Source organism: Heteronotia binoei, chromosome 5, assembly GCF_032191835.1.
Source record: "Heteronotia binoei isolate CCM8104 ecotype False Entrance Well chromosome 5, APGP_CSIRO_Hbin_v1, whole genome shotgun sequence".
NCBI classification, from domain to species: Eukaryota; Metazoa; Chordata; class Lepidosauria; order Squamata; family Gekkonidae; genus Heteronotia; species Heteronotia binoei.
Genome location: NC_083227.1, coordinates 84,111,673 through 84,131,641, shown reverse-complemented (window position 1 = coordinate 84,131,641; position 19,969 = coordinate 84,111,673). Strand labels below are relative to the sequence as shown.

The 19,969-nt window shown below is 44.2% G+C and overlaps 1 protein-coding gene across 5 annotated transcripts in view; it reads left to right on the top strand.

Annotated features, from left to right (window-relative positions):
* Window positions 1-19,969, top strand: part of CELSR3 (cadherin EGF LAG seven-pass G-type receptor 3) — a 98,242-nt gene that overhangs the window by 41,177 nt on the left and 37,096 nt on the right. For all 5 annotated transcript variants that reach the window (XR_009555440.1, XM_060239715.1, XM_060239713.1 and 2 more), the window contains exons 3-9: window positions 5,732-5,954; window positions 7,242-7,357; window positions 10,510-10,598; window positions 12,005-12,162; window positions 15,256-15,419; window positions 16,194-16,319; window positions 18,788-18,957. Coding sequence is in view for 4 of the 5 variants with exons in the window: in XM_060239715.1 (XP_060095698.1) it covers window positions 5,732-5,954; window positions 7,242-7,357; window positions 10,510-10,598; window positions 12,005-12,162; window positions 15,256-15,419; window positions 16,194-16,319; window positions 18,788-18,957 (1,046 nt within the window). In the remaining variant the exon portion in view is untranslated. The remainder of the gene's footprint in view (window positions 1-5,731; window positions 5,955-7,241; window positions 7,358-10,509; window positions 10,599-12,004; window positions 12,163-15,255; window positions 15,420-16,193; window positions 16,320-18,787; window positions 18,958-19,969) is intronic.

Here is a 19,969-nt window from a genome sequence, read left to right as displayed (position 1 = left end):
TCGCAGGGCCTGTAAAACAACCCTCTTCCGGTTGGCATATAATTAGCTGTGAGCAGAATGCCTGAATATTAAATCTTAAACATCAGATTACTGAATATTGGAAATTTGAAGGACTGATTTAAGGAATAGTAGCATAGTGTATATCGATGTGAGTTTTATGTATTTTTAGGTTTTTATGTATTTTATTGTATAATTTTAATCGTATTTAAATTGACCTCTGTTAGCTTCTATTGTTGTAAGCCGCCCTGAGCCCACCTCGGTGGGGTAGGGCGGGATATAAATCGAATAAAGTAAAGTAAAGTAAAGTAAAGTAAAGTAAATGCAATATCTTCTTAACATCCTGAGTCAAAAGAAACATTTGAACCTTGCACCTAAAGGAAATTAAGGTAGGTGTTACGTGAAGCTTAGGGTAAGGCCATTCTACAAGTGAACTCCCACCACCATTGGTGCTCCTTGGAATTTAAATTTGGAATAACTAGTTTATGGAATTTAAGAAAGGGGGTAGGGGTAGTTATTATAAGCCTCCATAGCTGGAAACAAAAAGGCTGAATGATTCTTATGTCTGAGACAGGCATTAAGTACGTGATATTTGGTCTATCTTTCTCGAATAAATAAAGGATGGGTTTCTTCAGGGCTACCACTCTATTACTCTTCACACCCCTCCCCTTAACAATTGTTGTCTGCCATGACCAGCAATTGTCAAGTAGGTTGTAGGATGAGGGATCTGATTTGCAGCAGTCTCTGTTTTTTGTTTCTCAGTTTTATTGGTGTCCTGATTAGCAGTGCATCATCCCCAGCTTTCATTCTAGCAGAATGAACACCCCTCCTGGACATCATTCAGCAAATTAAATTGTCCTAGTGCTCCTTAAACCCCAGCCATGCATCTCCATACTTGGCCCCCAAAGAGCTCACTTCCTCTGGCTACAGAGACTACATGCAAAAGGAACATGGGAGTCATTGGTATTTTGTACCTGGAAGATTGTGTTTTTCCTGGCTGTAATTTAGCTGGTAGAAACAGCTTCCTGGATTTCTCTTTGCTGCTAGATCAGCACTGGCTTGTATTTGTTTCTTAAGCAGAAGTGAATCCAGCAATGCTCTTCATTTGCTTTCCAGCTTCTGTTGGTCAAAGATAGTTCCTTTTGCCATACTTTAGTAATCCCTGATCTGATCTATGGAAGCTAGGAGGAACACACCCCAAATAAGGTTTTACCAGATTTGGGTGATGTGCTCTATCAACTGCAGTGGTACTTCCTGGGGTGGGTACAGCAGCAGTAGTTTCATTGCTGCTTCCCATTACTAACAGTAAGGGGCTGTCTTTCCCTTAATGCTTCAATGCTGTGAGTGATGGAGATAAGGATGTTTCCCGTCTGCAGCACATTCCAGGAGCCACTGCTGCCCAGTTGATTACTGAGGGCTGGACTTGCAACTTTAACCAACAGGGAGGTATCTGGACTAAGGCTTGTTATGCTGCCCAGGCCTCCTAGTAGTCTTGCCAACAATTACAAAGGTACTGAAGGAATTCATTTCAGCTATGTCAAAAAAGCTATAGTCTTCTGTACCCATTGACACAGCACTGAATGGGGAGAGAAACCCCCTTTCTCCATCCCTATATCTCTAAGCAGCAGAGAAGACTCTACAGCAAACCTGGCATTTCCTGTCTTGGTATCAACAGTGAAGAGTTCAACGTGTCAAAAGGAAGACACAAATAAACCCTTGAGAACTCTGCTAAGGTTCCATATTTTAGGCAGCCCCATGGTGCAGAGTGGTAAGTTGCAGTTCCAACAGCACTGAATGGCAGTTAGTGACACCAAGTGGCCATCTGGACAAACAGCAATAGATATAGGAGCTGATCTCTCCCTTTTAGGGCCTGTAGAAAAGTTCATCTTGAGAAGAAGAGAATTATCAAGAGACTTTTCAGGAGTAGCAAAAGAACATTCCTGCTTGGCACAGGGAAGCCATCAGATCTTCATTAAGATTGCTACTTGGCACAGTCAACCTCCTGTCCTGATGTCTCTTCACATAGCCTCCATGATTGTGGGGATCAGTTAGAACATATATATAGAGCCAATAGCTCTTTTGGATATAACAGTAAAAGCAAAACAAGTGGAACAAAATCACTCTGTGATATGTCTTTACTCACTATAAGTGCTCAGGTAGCCTTGTGCCAGCAAAAGGAGTGGACATATGGCTGTTAATGACATTTTCTTATAGAGGACTTGAAATGAGAGACAGTAAATGTGTGAAAATAAACAGGAGTCTTGTGGTACCTTTAAAATGTGGGACATTTTCATTCTAGCATAGACTTGGGAACTAGAGCCTGCCATCAGATGTATGCATAGGAACGCACCAATAAACACACACAAGTAGAAGACCCATGAGGATGGCGTTGGGGTGGGGAATCCCATCTCCCTACTGGTCCTTGCTTCCTGTATCTTGCTCATCCCATTACTGCCTCCTGCTCCTTTCTCCTTACCCTGCCACCACTTTCTTTACTTCTCCCTAGGGTTGTCAGCCTCCAGGTGGGGGCCTGGAGATCTCCCACTTTTACAACTGATCTCCATTTGTGAATTTCCTGCATTGTGCAGGGGGTTGGACTAGATGACCCTGGAAGCCCTTCCAACTCTATGATTCTGTGATTCCAGCTGGCAGGGATCAGCTCCCCTAGAGAAAATAGCTGCTTTGAAGGGTGGGCTTTATGGCATTGTACTGTGCTGAGGCCCCTCCCCTCCCCAAATCCTGCCCTCTCCTGGATCCACCCCCAAAGTCTCCAGGTATTTTCCAACATAGAACTGGCAAACCCTACTTTCCCCACTGCTGCCAACTCTTCTTCTCCCCATCATCTTGCCCTTCCTTCTCATTGCCACATCCTCTCTTTTTGTGGCCTCACACTTCCTGCCACCACTTTCTCCCCTTTCCCATGACTGCTCCTTATTCCTGCTAGCAACTTCTGACTGAGATCTCATGAGATCTCTGTCAGCATTATTTTTTAAAAGATCCATTGTGAGAGCAGGTACACATATTGCTTCATCACTGGGGAGTTAACCTCCCTTTTTAACTTTTTGGATCTTTTATATAAATATCTCCTCTTCTGTCACTGGCCACATGGCATGACACTGAGTCCTGAACATAAGAACATAAGAGAAGCCATGTTGGATTGGGCCAGTGGTCCATTACTTTGTGTCACACAGTGGCCAAAACCCAGGTGCTATCAGGAGGCTCAGTAGCAGAGCCAGAACTCCAGAAACCCTCCTACTGTTGCCCCCCAAGCACCAAGGATACAGAACATTACTGCCCCTAACATAAAGTTCCCTCTATACTTTGTGGCTAATAGCCACTGATGGACATCTGCTCCCTCTTGAAGCTGTCTATGCCAAGTTCAGAATTATCTATTTGATGCATGCAATTATAAAACAAGCATTTCATGGCCTTGCTGGTTACAGCTATTATCTTCATAATATATAGGTTTGTCTAATGAGGACCCATCACAAGCTTCTGAATGAGTGGGCTCTAGTCTATATACTGGAATAAAATCTTGTTAGTTTTTATGGTGTCACAAGTGTGATCCCACCCTCCCAAAATATGTGTCGCCATTGATTACCATATTGTGGGGTTGCACAAAAAGCCACATGTGATGCCCTACAAGACCTATTACTATTAGCCTAGCTAGATACCAGGAGGTGATTTTCCTTGCCACAGGTCACTGGATGAGTGGATGTTTATAAGCCTGACAGACTTTATGGGGCGGGGGGTGAGTGATACAGATATTTTCTGGAAGATATTCCATAAAGCAAACTGATAATCATCAACAGTAATAAAAGCCAGGAAGCTGCAAGTTATGTATGTATGTTCACTGTAAAAATGAAATCATGAGTTTTCAGCCATCGAAACCTCTTAGGGTTCCCACCTGGTCAATTTTAAAGAAACTGAATAGCCTCCCACACTTAGGATTCTCTCTACACATGGCTTCCATTGTCAGCAAGAATGGTAGTGAAACTGCCAGTGCATTGTTATACTAACTCTTAAGCACATTCCCTGCTGAATATTTCTGTCTGGATTGATGTCCTTGGTATTTCATGCACTAATCAGCTAATGATTACTCCCCAGGTGTGGAGGACTCTGGAGATGTGTGTGTTAGGAAACTAATCTTTTGATGTATGAAGAGCTGAGGGACATACAGGGATATGTCCGAAGCAATTTTCACAGATATGCTTTGAAATGTAGCTTGTTGAATCCTGGAAAGAATATACCTCCGAATAGGACATTTGGGAGGGCTATAGTTTATCTTTTTTGCAGAAAGCTCCTGTGTTGAGTTTAAGGTGCTTTGTTAGAGAACTACATATGTGGGCTTCAGTACAGTCATCATAACATCCTGAAGATTTAATTTCAGCGAGCCATTCTTCAGCAGGAGTGCCTTGCCTATGTCTTTGTGTATTAGTTAAGTTCACTGTATTTATTGTATCATGATACTGACTCTCTACTTTTCAATCAGAGAACCTGCCTTCTCCTCCAGAAAAACATATCTGAGGGAAATATTCCCTAAGAGAGGGGGTGAGATGAGCACATAGATAATTTGACATTCTTCTGTAGGCATTTCAGCCCTGCTGTTAGAAATGTCACAGGAATATAAGCACAAGTTCCAATTCTGGGGAAAGGGATTCTTCTTTTAATGTCAGTGGCTGGGAAGACCAAAGCCCCAGAGGGGCTCTGTTCTTCACGTCTCTCTAAGTTGTGGGCCGTGTTCTACAGACTCTAGGGCACTTGGGTGGTTCATAGCTGGTTCTCCATGAAGGATAAGGATGGGATGTGAAGCAGTATTGTGTAGGTGAGACATCTGATGACACTGGATCCCCTTCAGAAACTGGCTGCAAGCTAGCTCTTGGCACAGTATCCTTTTTTTTGTAGGAAGGCAGCTTTGGGTGAGGTCAGGCTCTGAGACTGAGGAAATTATTTGCCTTAAATTTAGAGCAATTGATCTCTTCAGTATCACCTCTCAAGGAGACTAAAACATTTTTGGGATGACTGAACAGCACCTGAAGATAAATATGGAACATATAGGAAGGGACTTATTTGGGGTTTTCATGGGCTTCCTTTGTATATATTTAGGCAAATTTGGGCTATGTATCTACCCTATAGAATATGGTTTCTGGAACAAGGGTAGAGTAAGATGTTTGTTGTAGAACATGATTAAACAGAAGAGTGTATCAGGTTGAGGGAAGCTGGAGGCCTTACTGCAGCCCTACAAACATGGTTGAAAGTATGGATGGAAAATATGGATAAAAAGGTAAAGTTAAAGGTAGTCCTCTCTGCAAGCACTTAGTAATTACTGAACCTTAGGGTGATGTCACTTCATTACATTTTCTTGGCAGACTTTCTTTTTTACGAGGTGGTTTGCTATTGCCTTCCCCAGTCATATACACTATACCCCCAGCAAGCTGGATACTCATTTTACCAACCTTGGAAGGATGGAAGGCTGAGTCAGCCTTGAGCCAGCTACCTGAACCCAGCTTCTGCCAGGATCAAATTCAGGTTTTGAGCAGAGCTTAAATTGCAGTACTGAAGCTTACCACCCTGCACCATGGGGCTCCCTAAAATATGGATAAACCATGCTATCTCCCTCTCATGTCAGTATTCAGGTCAGGAGTTGCAGTCTGATATCCTCTATGCAGTTTGTCTCTTCTATATCCAGGAGCCCCTGCCCCCAAACCTGTTGTTTCCTACTCTTTTCTAACAGGTGACAATTGTGAAGTGGACAGCCGGACAAGCCGCTGTGTCCCTGGTGTGTGCAGGAATGGAGGCACCTGTACCAACTCTGCAGATGGTGGTTTCCTGTGCCAGTGCCCACCAGGGGGCTTTGAAAAGCCTTACTGCGAAGTATCCACACGTTCCTTCCCCCCCAAATCTTTCATCATGTTCAGAGGATTGCGCCAGAGGTTCCACCTCACCCTCTCCCTCTCGTAAGTTTATCTTATGATCAAGGGGCTGTGACAGTGCTTATCTGGTTGGAGCAACCTGAATGACCTAGATAGTTTCAGAGGGTAGCCATGCTGGTCTGCAACAGAACAGCTGGATTCAAGTCCAGTAGAACCTTAGAGACCAACAAGATTTTCAGGGTAGGAGCTTTCAAGAGTCAAAGTCCCCTTCACTGAGGGTTGCCAATCTTCAGATGGGGCCTGGATTATAGTAGGTCTTCAGACTACAGAGATCAGTTCCCCCAGAGAAAATGGCAGCTTTTGAGGGCAGACTCTATGGTATTATATCCATTTGATGTCCCTCTTATTCCGCCATACTGCTTCTCCACTCAGAATCATCTTATCCTAAAACTGCTTTTCTTTTCAGAAAGCAGCCAGACCTTCCTCTGAGCAAGCCTTGTTGTTTTCCTTTGCTCCTCACTGGAGCCTGGCACACTGAGTTGTGCTGAGTACTTTCCCCTCCCCTTGGAGCAGCAGACCTTGTGAAATTGCCTGAAGATCCACAACCGGTATCTGTCCACTGAAGGTCCTCTATGGGGTTGTGGTGGACAGTCCTCTGCCATCTAAAGCACAGTCTTCATATTTCTCAGGATCTGTCACTGATTCTGGGCTGTCAGAGAAATGAAGTGTGGCCAAATATCCCCTCTGTGGGCATGCCTTTTTAATCTGGCAAGAGGTTCCAACAATATTTTCCTTAACAGGTCTTTGGGGCTATGAAGTTCATACCTGTGGTCAGGGCTTTTTTTGAGTAGAAAAAGTCCAGCAGGAACTCATTTGCATATTAGGCCACATCCCATGATGTCACCATTGTTTCACACAGGATTTTTTGGTAGAAAAAGCCCAGCAGGGACTCATTTGCATATTAGGCCACACCCCCTGATGCTGAGCCAGCTGGAACTGTGTTCCTGTGCGTTCCTGCTCAAAAAAAGCCCTGCCTGTGATAATTAGAATCAAACAGGTGCAGCTTTAGCTATGATGCACTTTACCTATTAAATATTTGCTGATCTTTTAAGTACTTAGAGTCCTGCCAAATACACTACTTTTTATTAATGACTGCTCCACAAGGTTAAATATTTCTGCAACAGCAACAGTTCTCCTCTTGCCAAGGCAACTGTATCAGATAAGAGAGCTACAAAGAAGCCTTTCCCCAGGAGAGTTATCATTCATCTCAGATGCTGGCTGTGCTCAAATGTGGTAACACATCTGAACCAATTAATCATGTATGGAAATACTTACTCTTTCCCTACATCTGAATTGCATTCCTTGTGTTAGATTCGCAACCTTAGAGCACAGTGGTCTCCTAATCTACAATGGACGTCTGAATGAGAAGCATGACTTCCTGGCTGTAGAGATTGTGGATGGGCAGGTGCAGCTGAAGTACTCCACAGGTGGGTATGATCAAGGAGACTACTGTACTCTCATGGAAGAGTTTCCAAAAGGGGAAACCTATAATAAAGGCAGAATATAGCTGTATATGAAAAGGAATTGTCCCAGTGAGAGCCAATGTGGTGTAGTGATAAGAGTGTCAGACTAGGATCTGGGAAGTCTACAGAGTTGTTGTGAGGATAAAGTGTAGGACAGAAAAGCTATTTAAGTTGCTTTGGTCCCCACTGGGGAGAAAGGTGGGGGATAAATGAAGTAAGTAAATAAATAAATACTGGATTACTCATTATGTTAAGTAAACTACAAATATGGTCCTAGTAAAACTGAACAGTGACTGATTCTTTCAGAAGACTTTATTTTTCTTGTATATGGGGTCCTTTAAAACATCAGAATATGATACCTTTTCCTTTATCACAAATGGTGGCCACATTTCTAACCATATGAAAGCTTAGGCTATTGGAAGTTGAGCCATCTTAAAGAATGGAATACTCTGTTATATAATGCAAAATATTACCATTTGGAAGGATGGGATAGGATAGAAGGAAAGTAAGCCACACATGTGTTTTTCTTTATCTTTTATGTGTTAGTTGAGGAGAAGGTGAGGTTAGAGAAGTAGGGCTGCAATACCAGATACTAGTGAACCTATGGGTGTTAGGGGAGGAAGTACTGATGGGTTCAAGGTCTTAGAGGGGTATGGCCAGGCAGGCCCAGCGCTAGGGGTTCTGCCACCCCAAGCAGAGCCCTGCACTGGCACCCCCCCCCCCCCAATCCAAGTGCTGGGTCTAAAAAATCCTGTCAGCAGCCTTACAGACAAGATTCAGCCTTGGAGTTCTGTACCCCTTAATTCTGCCTGAAAGGAGACTGGATGTTGGTATCTGCACATTAATTGGTCAGTTTGTGTCTCTTTGTGAACTTTATCCGTGTGTCAATACATTGATTGTCATTCTATATGTTGTACTAAGTGTTCATCCTGTGAATTCAGCCATTAGCACTGGAAGGATGATTTGTGTGGAAAGTGCTATGTTGGGCTTTATAATGTAATTGAATACAAGAGCATAAACTAGGAAATTATGAGGACACACACACACACAGGCATATTTGTATGCGCAGCAGCATTTGTGTGCATATGTCTGTGCATATGTGCATGTTCACACTGCATCTGGTCCAAAGGTCACGAACAGTAAAATTAGATTGTTTGTCTCTCAAAGGACTATTTAAGCATGCTGTTAGTGTCAGGGTGAATGATCAAGCTGCATCAGTGGGAAACCATGTTCTGTTTTAAGCTCTGGTTTCAAAGTCTGATATCCAGGCAATGTACTGAAACATCTGACCACATCCCTTATTCATTGGTTCTATCTGAAGTGACAACTGTTTTAACAGATTTTCCAACCTCAAAAGCCAGTGGTCAGATGTAAAGTGTCTTTAATATAGCTTCTGAAGGAAATGGCTATTACCCCCAAGGTTCTAAAAGCATCTGAGCTGATAATAATCAAGGCATGCAGGAAAGGAATCTAAGCACATCAGCTTCCTTGCTTGGTAGAAAGAAGAAAAATTTCGGATCAACACTGTGAGGCTGGACTTTTGCTTTGCTTGTTTTTAGGTTGTCATTGATTGTCTCCTCTGCCTTCCTTTAAAGCTCAAATCAAGTTAGTATTTTTATCATTTTTTTTATCCTGCCTTTCTCCAAGAAACTCAGGGTAACCATTCATAATTCTTCCTTCCTCTGTTCTCTCCTTACAGTAACTTTATGAGGTGTGCTGGGTGAGACAGAATGGCTTGCTCAAGTTCATCCTGTACATTTCCTTGCAAAAAGGGACTGGAACCTGGCTCTACCCAGCCTGAGTCCTATCTGCACCCAGAGACTATTCAAATGCAAAGAATCAACCCATACCAACTCATGTAATAAAAATCTAGCAGTCTTTTCTTACACTGAATTACCTTTATTTAGACATGTAGCTAGGAAATTGGGGGGGGGGGGGGCACTGAGGAAAGTGGTGCTCCCCCCAACCAAAAAAGGCCCTGACATTACAAAAAGAATATTTAAAAAAAAAAAATTAAAATGCCTGCTGACTTACCCCTGCCCCAGCTGGTGGTTCAGCCACAGTTAGATGGTCTCAGCACAATGGAAGCTGGTGCCCAAACTCTAAAGCACTCTATAAACGAAGCACAAAACAATCAACTTGGCTTTAAGCAGGTGGTGAAAAGCCAGAGCCCTGTCCCCAGGAACCTTCCAGAGCTTGGCATCATCAGATCTCTGAGACTGACATGTTCCCAGGGGCAGCCAGGGTAGTGAAGAGCCAGAGCCACATTCCCCTGGCTGCTCTTTCCACCATTGGTGCTGGCAAGCCTCACATCATGCCAGGTGCAGCCCCTGCTGCTCATTTGGCTCTGTGTGGCTGCAGCAGCAGCAGCAACACCTCCCCAGAAGGGAGGCACTCATGAAGAAAGGGTGGAAGCCAGGAAGGGGGGGCACGTGTATGAAGGAAGATGCAAGGCTTGCTGGCAAAAAAAATAAAATCAAAATGGGGAGTCAGGGCCTTGGGAGCATGTCAGGGTCCTGGGGCCTGAAAAGCCCCACCATAGCTATGGCCTGCCTTTATTGAAGTTTTCCTTATGCCCAGTGTTCTCGGGCTGTGGGGACTATTTTCCCCTCAATAGCAAGAACTGCTGTTTGGAAAATCTCTGCAAAGATTAACAGCAAAGCAGGAAGTGGTTCCCAAAACCCACATATTTAGAGGTACAGGGACTCATGCCTTCTTCTAATGTTTGAGCTGGTTGGCCACAGTGTGAATAGAATGCTGGACTTGATGGGTCATTGGTCTGACCCAGCATGGCTCTTCTTATGTTCTTATGAGTGCCTTATCAATTCCTCCCCATCAAAAAAAGTTGCTGAAAACACTAAATCAACATTACAGCACATAAAACAAGGGAACCTGTTCATTTTGTTGTGTTTTTGTGTGCAGTGTACATACTACTATGTCGGTGTTCACAGTTATGCACTTTTACCTACCCTTCTGCTTGTAATGCAGTGTAGGGGCTATGTGATAGCCCTCCTGAAATGTTACTGTCACATATTTGAAATGCTCCCTTAAGGTTTAATGAAGTCTATCTGGCTGGCTGCCAGTGCATTGATGGTTAAAAGTGCTCTACTTTGCAGGTGAATCGAGCACTGTGGTTACCCCATATGTGCCAGGAGGTGTGAGTGATGGGCAGTGGCATACAGTGCAGCTTCATTATTACAACAAGGTAGGTGCCAATATCTTTTTGCTTTTTCTTACTGTGACTTTTCAGTTTCTCAGTTGTGTTTGGATCTAGCAAGCTGTAAAATACCAGCTGTTTCTTCTGCTGTCCCTTTTCAGAAGCACTGGCAGGTAGTATTTTTTTTTTCTTCTCTTGCTGGTAGCTGTTATGTTCAAGATAGCTAATTCACTAAGGGAGTCATTTTTACTTTCTAGGCCAGTGTTTAAGGTATTACTTCATATTACAAAAAAACACAAAGCTGCCATAGAAAATAGCAACCAGATGTCAAATTCCCCCCATCTCATAACATCTAATTCAACTTATCCTGTGTCCTGTTATCATTACAATGCATGCTTCTCCCCTCCTTTTCTATATCATTGGCTTCTACTGGAGACTGGGGAATACGTCTAAGAACATCAGGACCTGGGTAAGTTAAATCAGATGGGTGGGGGCATTCATCTTAAGCTGCCACTTTTAACAATAGCCCCTTCTTTGTAACATGCAATTGTGCTCTTGGATTTCTTGGGCAGCATCCTCTCAACTTTTTGTTTTGTTGTGACAATCTGCTTCTTCCTTCTAGCTGAGAGACTTCCACTATATCAGGATGCAAATGATGGGTTTCTTGCTCTTGCAGAAGCGTCAGCCCAGAAGTGGTGTCCAGGATATTTACAGTGAATGTCCAAAATTTGCTGACCACTGACATTCGCATATGAATGAGGACAATCCAAGATGAACTAGGCAAATTTCTGAAAACTAATTTAGATGACAGTGAGCTATAGATGATCCTTGGCATTCACTTGTGTCTGTATGAAAAGTAGGGGAATTTGCAGCTAGTATGAAGCATTTGCAACATTTCTCTGGGCTTGTCAGTTGACTGCCAGGCTTTAGACTCTCATTCATGTCATGAATGAGCAAGCAGATGAGCAGGCTACCATTTTACAATTAATGATGATGAGCCAAACATTATTCTGTGTTATCAAAGATTTCAGGTTTTCATGGCTGGTAACATCATTATTGCTCCGGCTGCAACGCCACCAAGGATGTTCTCCGCAGCCAAGAACGAAACGTCTGGAAGAAAAACTTTCTCCAGTAGAACACGGCACTTGAGCCCGAAAGACTCTACAAACCCTAATTATTCTGTGTTGTTTGCAAGATCTGCACCTTGGAGAACATAATTAGTACATCAGAAATAAATGTTTTAGGCTAGTCTTTTCTCTAAAGTGCTACTTTTTATGTTTTAGTTTGTTTAAATAAATGATCCCTCCTTTGCATTCCAAAGTGTGTGCAGTATGCAGACAACCACACTACATCCTTTCCCAGATAGTGCAGCTTGGCTTTAGAGAATGCAGAATAGGGCAACAAAGCACTAGTGTTTGGGTGATGCTTGCTCAGTCCTTCCTTTATTGTTTCAGCCCAAGATCAGCTCCCTCGGTTCGGTTCAGGGACCTTCCAAAGACAAGGTGGCAATCCTGATGGTGGACAAATGTGATGCATCTGTGGCCCTGCAGTTTGGCAATGAGATCGGAAACTATTCCTGTGCAGCAGAAGGGGTACAGTCCAGTTCCAAAAAGTGAGTGTTTTGCAAGTTTGGCTAGACAGTAATGAGCAGAAGAGGAGAATTCCAAAAATGACACACTTTTGTTCCCCATCCCCCAGTTCTGTCTCCAGTTCACATCTCCAGAGGTGGGGATTGGAGAACAGATTGAAGACTGGGAAGCTCAGACTATGGTGATATGACCAACACGGCTGCCCACTTGGATCTTTATAAACCTCCTGTGAAGAAAAACTAGAGACAGAAGAACAAACTACCATAAATTGAAATTCAATCCTTACTCTCCAGTCCAATCCCAATGTATTGATTACCCAATTGGAGAACCCAAGTTCTAATTACGCATTTTGTCACCTAGCTCTGGTGGCAAATATGTGCAGGCTCTGTCATTGGATCTCTAAATTTAAACTAGCTAAGATATCAGCATACATAAACAGTTAATTCTTCCAAGGCTTTAGACAGGGAATTTGCAAACTCCAACAATCTCAAGGACTTAAACAGGGGCTGATCTGTTCAAGTCATTGTCTCCAGATTTTTGCCTGTCTAGCCCAAGCTATGGAGGGATCAAAAATGCACAGATGCAGTTTGTGTCACCCAGTTCCTTACCTGAGACTATACAAAAGGAAGCAAACATATCGCTGGGCAAAGAACCTTCCAAATACTTGGTCTATCAGGTGCAGTGGATTTGCCCCCATGTGTGAGGGCTCAGACAGCATTGGTAACATTCCATAAGTAGAAAAGCAGTCAGGGGCTTTGGCGTGGGAGGGAGGACATTCACAGCTGTGTGTGTTCAAGGCTGAAGCCCAGGAGGGCAGTTAACACCCAGAGAGATGGAGAAAGAGAGAAGAACAGGTATGAGGACAGAGCAGAAGGCTGTCCCCTGAAGTTCTCACCTATTAGAGCAATACTCACCTTATCCTGAGAGACACTATATCCTAAAATATATGTATATTACACATAACCCACTTGAAACATCTCAGAGGAAGACAGGCAATGACAGTCCTAGTAATAATGAATTCAACATAATGGGATAAGATTTTGTGTATGGGCCTTTACCTTTTCAGGATGGTATTGATTCCCTACATTGAGTTGTTTTTTTTTCCTAAAGGCATCCCTGGGCAGACAATAAAAATGTGGGGATAATAATCTGATGGATAGTGTGTGGGGTTGCACCTGCTGGCCCAACAGCTGGCCTGAATGTGTTGGTCTAATTTTCTGCACTGAACCTACAGACTGTGCAGACATAAAAGGTTTCTCTGAATGGGTCACAGGGCAATCCTTGGAATGCTTTCCTAGGGAGCAAGCCCCATTGTGTAGGTTTCAGTAGAATATTGCTCTCCTAATTCTTTATGAATATAGACTTCATGTAGAAAATCCCAGATTTCTAAACACTTCCCAATAAAAAGGCTGGAATTTAGGGCCAGCAACTGTTATCCCATTTTTCCATCCTTTCATGGATTACCATCGCATATTATCTGTCTGCACGAAATCTTTATTGTTTTAGGCTCCTGGTCTTCCTTTTGATGGCATTTTTGATATGTTTGATGCAGGGGTAGACTGAGTTTTAAGCCTTGGTTTTGGAGGGGGGGGGGGGAAAGCAATATTTACCTGTGAAGATGCTGGCATTACTGTAAACAAATGTGCGTGAAGTGGTGAAGGTTGAACACATATGCTTAACCTTCATCTCCCTCCCCCAACATTTTGTAGCCAGTTTGGTATAGTGGTTAAGTGTGTGGACTCTTATCTGGGAGAACCAGGTTTGATTCCCCACTCCTCCACTTGCACCTGCTGGAATGGCCTTGAGTTAGCCATAGCTCTGGCTGCTGTGAGAGTCCTCTCAGCCCCACCCACCTCACAGGGTGTCTGTTGTGTGGGGAGAAGATATAGGAGATTGTAAGCCTCTCTGATTCAGATAGAAGGGCGGGGTATAAATCTGCAATTCTTCTTCTTGAACAGATACACATGGAGCAAGACAAAGCCCAGTGACACAATCCCAGTATCTCAGGGATTTGCCTTGGACTCAGCTGGTGGCTGTGCAAATGCAGAAAACCTGTACCAGTGGCCATGGCAGTAGAGCCAGTGCCTTGGTTTCTTGGCTGCAGAGCTAACTCTGAGTGTCAAGCTAAATGGCCTGGTATGCTGCTGTTTGGTTCATGTGCTGTAGAATGCCTACCCTTAGTTTAGTGGAACTTAAGTATAAGAATCTTAAAACCCCTTCCATTCCAATTCACTGAACAACAGGAGTTAGAATCTGGGTGAAAACATGCAAAATCAAATAATTATCTTAATCTAACTCTGTGTTAGTGATTGTAAATACAAGAAGAGAGTATGGTAGTCCTTGTGGAATAATTATCTGTAGATGTAAGATAACAATATCACCAAAACAGCAATCACTGAATGTTCGAGGCACTTTATAAAACTCAACTTTCCTTGAAATAATTTTGTAAAATCAGCCATATTACATGTACATGGTAATAGCTGAAATCGCAGTATTGTCAAGGACTCTGTACATCTAGCAGCATGGATCTGAGACTGAATGTATGGAGAAAATTTAGTCTTAGGAACATGGACGTATGAGGAAAGACTGAAGTGTGCGTGTGTGTGTGTGTGTTCAGGGTCTGGCTAGGTTCTCTTCAACACATACAGGGAGATGGCTGGAGCAGGGCATAAAAAGTCAAACTCATCAATTGCTGAACTCAGAAACCACAACTGGTATTTTTAAAAGATATATGCTTGCAAAACTGGGGAGATGGGCAATGCTGATAGAAGTATCTGAGAATAAATCAATCCAGAAGAAGTGGAGTGCATGAAGCAATTCACATTTGGAAAGTCTGATGTCCCACCGCAGTCTTGGCTGCCATTGGTTTGTCCCAAACCTTGCATGTCTGGCTGAGGGACCATCCAAGTCCTTTGGCTGCATTATCATCTCCCTGACAAATCCATACATGGAGCTTTTGCATTTTTCTGTCTATGCTGAGAATTAACCAAACAACCTGCTACCCTTCTTCCATTCCTAGCTAAAGACAATCAGTTGTGGAAATCTGATCCATGGTCTGAAAAAGTCACTGCAGGGAAACTGCACCAATGCCACTTACGGGCCTTTTCTTCCTTCAGATCACTGGACCTCACTGGGCCCTTGCTCCTTGGAGGGGTCCCCAATCTGCCTGAGAATTTCCCTGTTGAGCACAGGGAGTTTGTGGGGTGCATGAGAGATCTGTACATTGACAGTAAACGCATTGACCTGGCTTCCTACATTGCAAACAATGGAACCTCCACAGGTAATGTCTGCTGTTTAACCATGGACCTTGCTAGGCCCTTCCTCTCCTACCTTTTCCCTCCCTTCCCACTGCACAATTACAAAGAGCTTTTAATTGCTGGCTTGATGGTTTAAGATCCAAGTAAACATCTGCATATGGAGGGACTGTGGAATGACTTTCCAAGTTATTTATGTAATTATATTAGCTGGCCCTCTTCTGCATAGCTCTGGCTGTCAAGACTCTTGGAATATGAGAGAGGCTCAGGGAATGTGCATGCCCATTTGCCCTTAGAGATTTTTAGGGAAAATGCATGCCAGCTTGGTTAAAACTAATATAGTTCTAATCTGGATAAATGTGTTTTTTCACTGCCTGGGCAAGACAGCGGATAGGCTGAAACTATAGACCGAAGATGTGAAAATGAATCCTACAAGCAGCTCTTGGGACAAGAGCAACCCCAACTCTGTCCTGCCTGCCTTAGTGACTTGCTTTGGGCCTGTATACCTGCCAGAAAAGCAGCCTGGTCCAGGGTCCCTAAATGTGGCCTTTGAGTTCCATCCTTGGTGGCTAGTGAATTTTGTCAAAACTGGGAGGATAAGTAGCTCTTGAGGGCCATGTATTAACCAGGTAACTTACGGCATCAGGAGATACTCTTGGCTTTTATTAGTGTGAACTGCTGAAGTTTGGGGCCTGTTTTATAGCCTAGTAAAATTAGGAGCTGAGATCAAACAAGATGCTGCTGCAAATAAAAAATTGCTCTTTGGTCTCATTTGTGCTGTTCATCTGAAATGTTCTTAGGTTGCCATGCCAAGCACTCCTTCTGTGATTCAAACCCTTGCAAGAACAGTGGCACCTGCACTGTGGGCTGGTCCACCTTCACCTGTGAATGTCCTGTAGGCTTTGGAGGCAAGGACTGCCGGCATGGTAAGTGGGGTGGGGTGGGGTCTGAAGTAACAAATGAATGAGGGAGATGGCCTGGGCTTTCATGGGAGCACACACCAGAAAATGGCTTAAATTAAGGGTATCCTGCTGACCCTGGAATGACTCTGTTAGGAGGTGGAATAGGATTTCTAGGGGTTTTTTTAAAAAAGATGATGGCAACAGTAGTTGAGTTTTAGAGAGAGGCAGGCTATCTATGCTGCTGGTCTTCCTTTTGAACAGTAAAAATGCCCAGTTGGTTTTGGTACTAAGGGTAACATGTATGGAAGCAACTCCTCACAATCCTTTGGCAGGGGACAGCCCTAGGTTGTGGATTACTTGAATTATAGGTTTTAATAATAATAATAATAAATTTATTTTTATATCCTGCCCTCCCCCGCCAAAGGCAGGCTCAGGGCGGCTAACACGACACGGTATATACCATGATTACAGTAAAATACAATATCATTACAAACAATTAGACAGTTAAAACAAATAAATTACATTCATAAGTTAAGTTAAAATTAAATCAACAGTTAAACCGTTACAAATTCTAAGTTTCAGTGTTACAATTCAGTTGTATATAAGAAGGCTAGATGTCATTTCCCGGGTTTCATCTTTACGCGAGCTCGAAGAGGGCAGTTTTGCAGGCCCTGCGGAACTGATTTAGGTCCCGCAGGGCTCGCACCTCTTCTGGGAGTTGATTCCATCATTGGGGAGCCATTGTTGAGAAGGCTTGCTCCCTCGTTGATTTCAATCTAACCTCCCTTGGTCCAGGGACTTTTAAAAGGTTTTGAGAACTAGATCTCAGTGCTCTCTGAGGAACATATGGGGAGAGGCGGTCCCGAAGGTAGGCAGGTCCTTGGCCATATAGGGCTTTAAAGGTAATAACCAGCACCTTATAGTGGACTCGGTACACAATTGGCAGCCAGTGCAGGTCCCGCAGCCTAGGCTGCACATGTTCCCACCGAGGTAGTCCCATTAACAGCCTGGCCGCTGCATTCTGCACTAGCTGCAGTTTCCGCGTTCGGTATAAGGGCAGCCCCATGTAGAGGGCATTACAGTAGTCTAGCCTCGAAGTGACCGTTGCATGGATCACAGTTGCCAGGTCTCTACGTTCCAGGAAGGGGGCCAACTGCCTCGCCCTCCTAAGGTGGAAGAAGGCGGATTTAGCAGTGGCAGCTATCTGGGCCTCCATTGTCAAGGAAGGCTCCAGTAGCACTCCCAAGCTCTTGACCCTGCGCACTGGAATCAGTGACGCACCGTCAAAGGCTGGTAAGGAGATCTCCCCTCCTGGCCCGTCGCGACCTACGCAAAGGACCTCGGTCTTCGCTGGGTTCAGCTTCAGCCCACTCAGCCTGATCCAATCCGCCACGGCTTGCAACGCACGGTCCAGATTTATAGGGACATCGTTGGTCCGGCCGTCCATCAATAGATAAAGCTGAGTGTCATCAGCATACTGGTGACAACCCAGCCCATACCTCCGGACAATCTGGGCAAGGGGGCGCATGTAGATGTTAAATAACATCGGGGAGAGAACTGCCCCCTGAGGCACCCCACAGTTAAGTGGGTGTCTCTGGGACAGCTCTCCTCCAATTGCCACCCTTTGTCCCCGATCTTCGAGGAAGGAGGAGAGCCACTGTAAGGCTAGCCCCTGAATTCCTGCATCGGCGAGGCGGCGGGTCAGCAGCCGGTGGTCGACCATATCGAACGCCACCGACAGATCTAACAACAGCAATACCGCCGAGCCGCCTCGATCCAGATGTCGCCGGAGGTCATCCATGAGGGCGACCAGAACTGTCTCCGTCCCATGGCCCGGGCGAAAGCCGGACTGATAAGGGTCTAAGGTGGAAGCGTTTTAGAGGGAAAGCCTTGGATATAACTTGAATTCCTTCACAAAAGAAGATTGCACATTGGCCCTGTGTTGCCTTGTATAATTCAGGGTGCCCATAGAGAACTCCTGCCTGAGAAGTCCTTTGTTCTGGCCTCACACATTTTTATCAGAGCCTCTTAAGATATGTTTTATACTCAGATAAACACATTCAACTTCAAAACACATGCATATGGCTCATGAAGGCTGCATGTACATGAACCAAGGGCCTCTTCTTTAAAATATATGTCAGTGATGAATAGGAAAGGATGTGGTCCTTACTTTTTCATGTTTCAAAGAGAAATTCACATTTAAATATATATGTGTAATTCTTAAATGATACAATACACATTTTTTTGCTCAGCCATCTGTACCAAAGCAGTACAAAATTTATAAGTAGTAGCTTGCAGAGATTTTCCAAACTAGATCTACCAGACTCTTACTAATAATCTGATCAAGGGTCCTGCTTTCCCGAGCATGCTATGTAAGGATGAACTTCTACCCCTCTTTCCAGGCCCAATTCTGTGACTTGTCCTTAATGCCATGAAAGTCGCTGAAGGGCGTAAAAATCCTTCTTGCATCCTTTGTACTCTTCCTTTTCCAGTCATGCATCATCCTCACCGTTTCCAAGGCAACAGCATCCTTTACTGGGACTTCAAGAATGAAGTGAAAATCTCCACTCCATGGTATATCGGCCTAGCATTCCGAACGCGCCAATTGGAGGGAGTATTGCTTCAGGCTCATGCAGGCCAGTACACCACCCTACTGTGCCAGGTACTGAGCCGGTGCCAACAAGTATGACACCAAATTCTCTGCCAAAACTTGTAGCCAGTGTCCTGAGATGTGTTTGTACCTGTCAAGGAAAATGGAGCTCTTCTGTGTGCAGAACTAGAAACAACTTTGAACACCTAATTGAGCACACAATGCAGCTGTATGCTGGGTCAGACCATGAGTCTACCAATGTCAGTATTGTCTACTCTTATTGGCAGCAGCTCTCCAGGGTCTCAGAAAGCAGTCCTGCTATTGATTCTTGTTTTTTTACCTAGAGGTGCCAGGGATTGAACCAGGGAATTTCTATATGTAAAGGAGGCATTCTGACACTGACCCATTGCCTGCTATTGCAGCAAGGGTTCCTACACATTGCCTCTGCAGGAGTCGTTTTGTAGGAGTTCATCCAGGGATTGTTATGCAGCTGCACCTACTATTCAATGGACAAGGTGGAAAGGAGGAGGTGGAACTCTCAGAAAGGTTCAGGAGCTGTGATCCTGTGAGCTCCCGCTGAATCTGAGGCTTGAATATAACAATGAGTCTCCCCTTTAAAATACCATAGCAAAGTACTACTAAGTGTAAAGCTGAGAGGACCTAATCTTCATAGTGGAAGTGTTTAGGCCAGCCTGAACTCAGCACCCTTCCCTCCTAATGTGAAAAACATCTTTGGTGAATAGGCTTGCCAATCCCCAGGTCCCAGCGGGGATTCTTCCGCTTTCCCAGGGTCCTTCCTGCCAGCAGGGGGAAGCCCCGCCCTCAGAGGACCATGTGCCTTTTTACCTCCGGAGGCTTCAGTCTCCGATTGAAAGGGTTCCTCTTGGGATGGTGTGTCTGTGTTACTTTGAAGAAGTTGGCAGCAGCTTGTGGGTAGAGAGGCAAATCCCTTGCTTCAGAGTCACCAGAAACGGGGGGGGGGGGGAGTGAGGGAGAGAGGGAAACGTCTGCTGAGCACTTCATTATTCCCTAAGTGGAGATCGATTCTCATAGGGTATAATGGGGAATTGATCTGGAGGTTTCG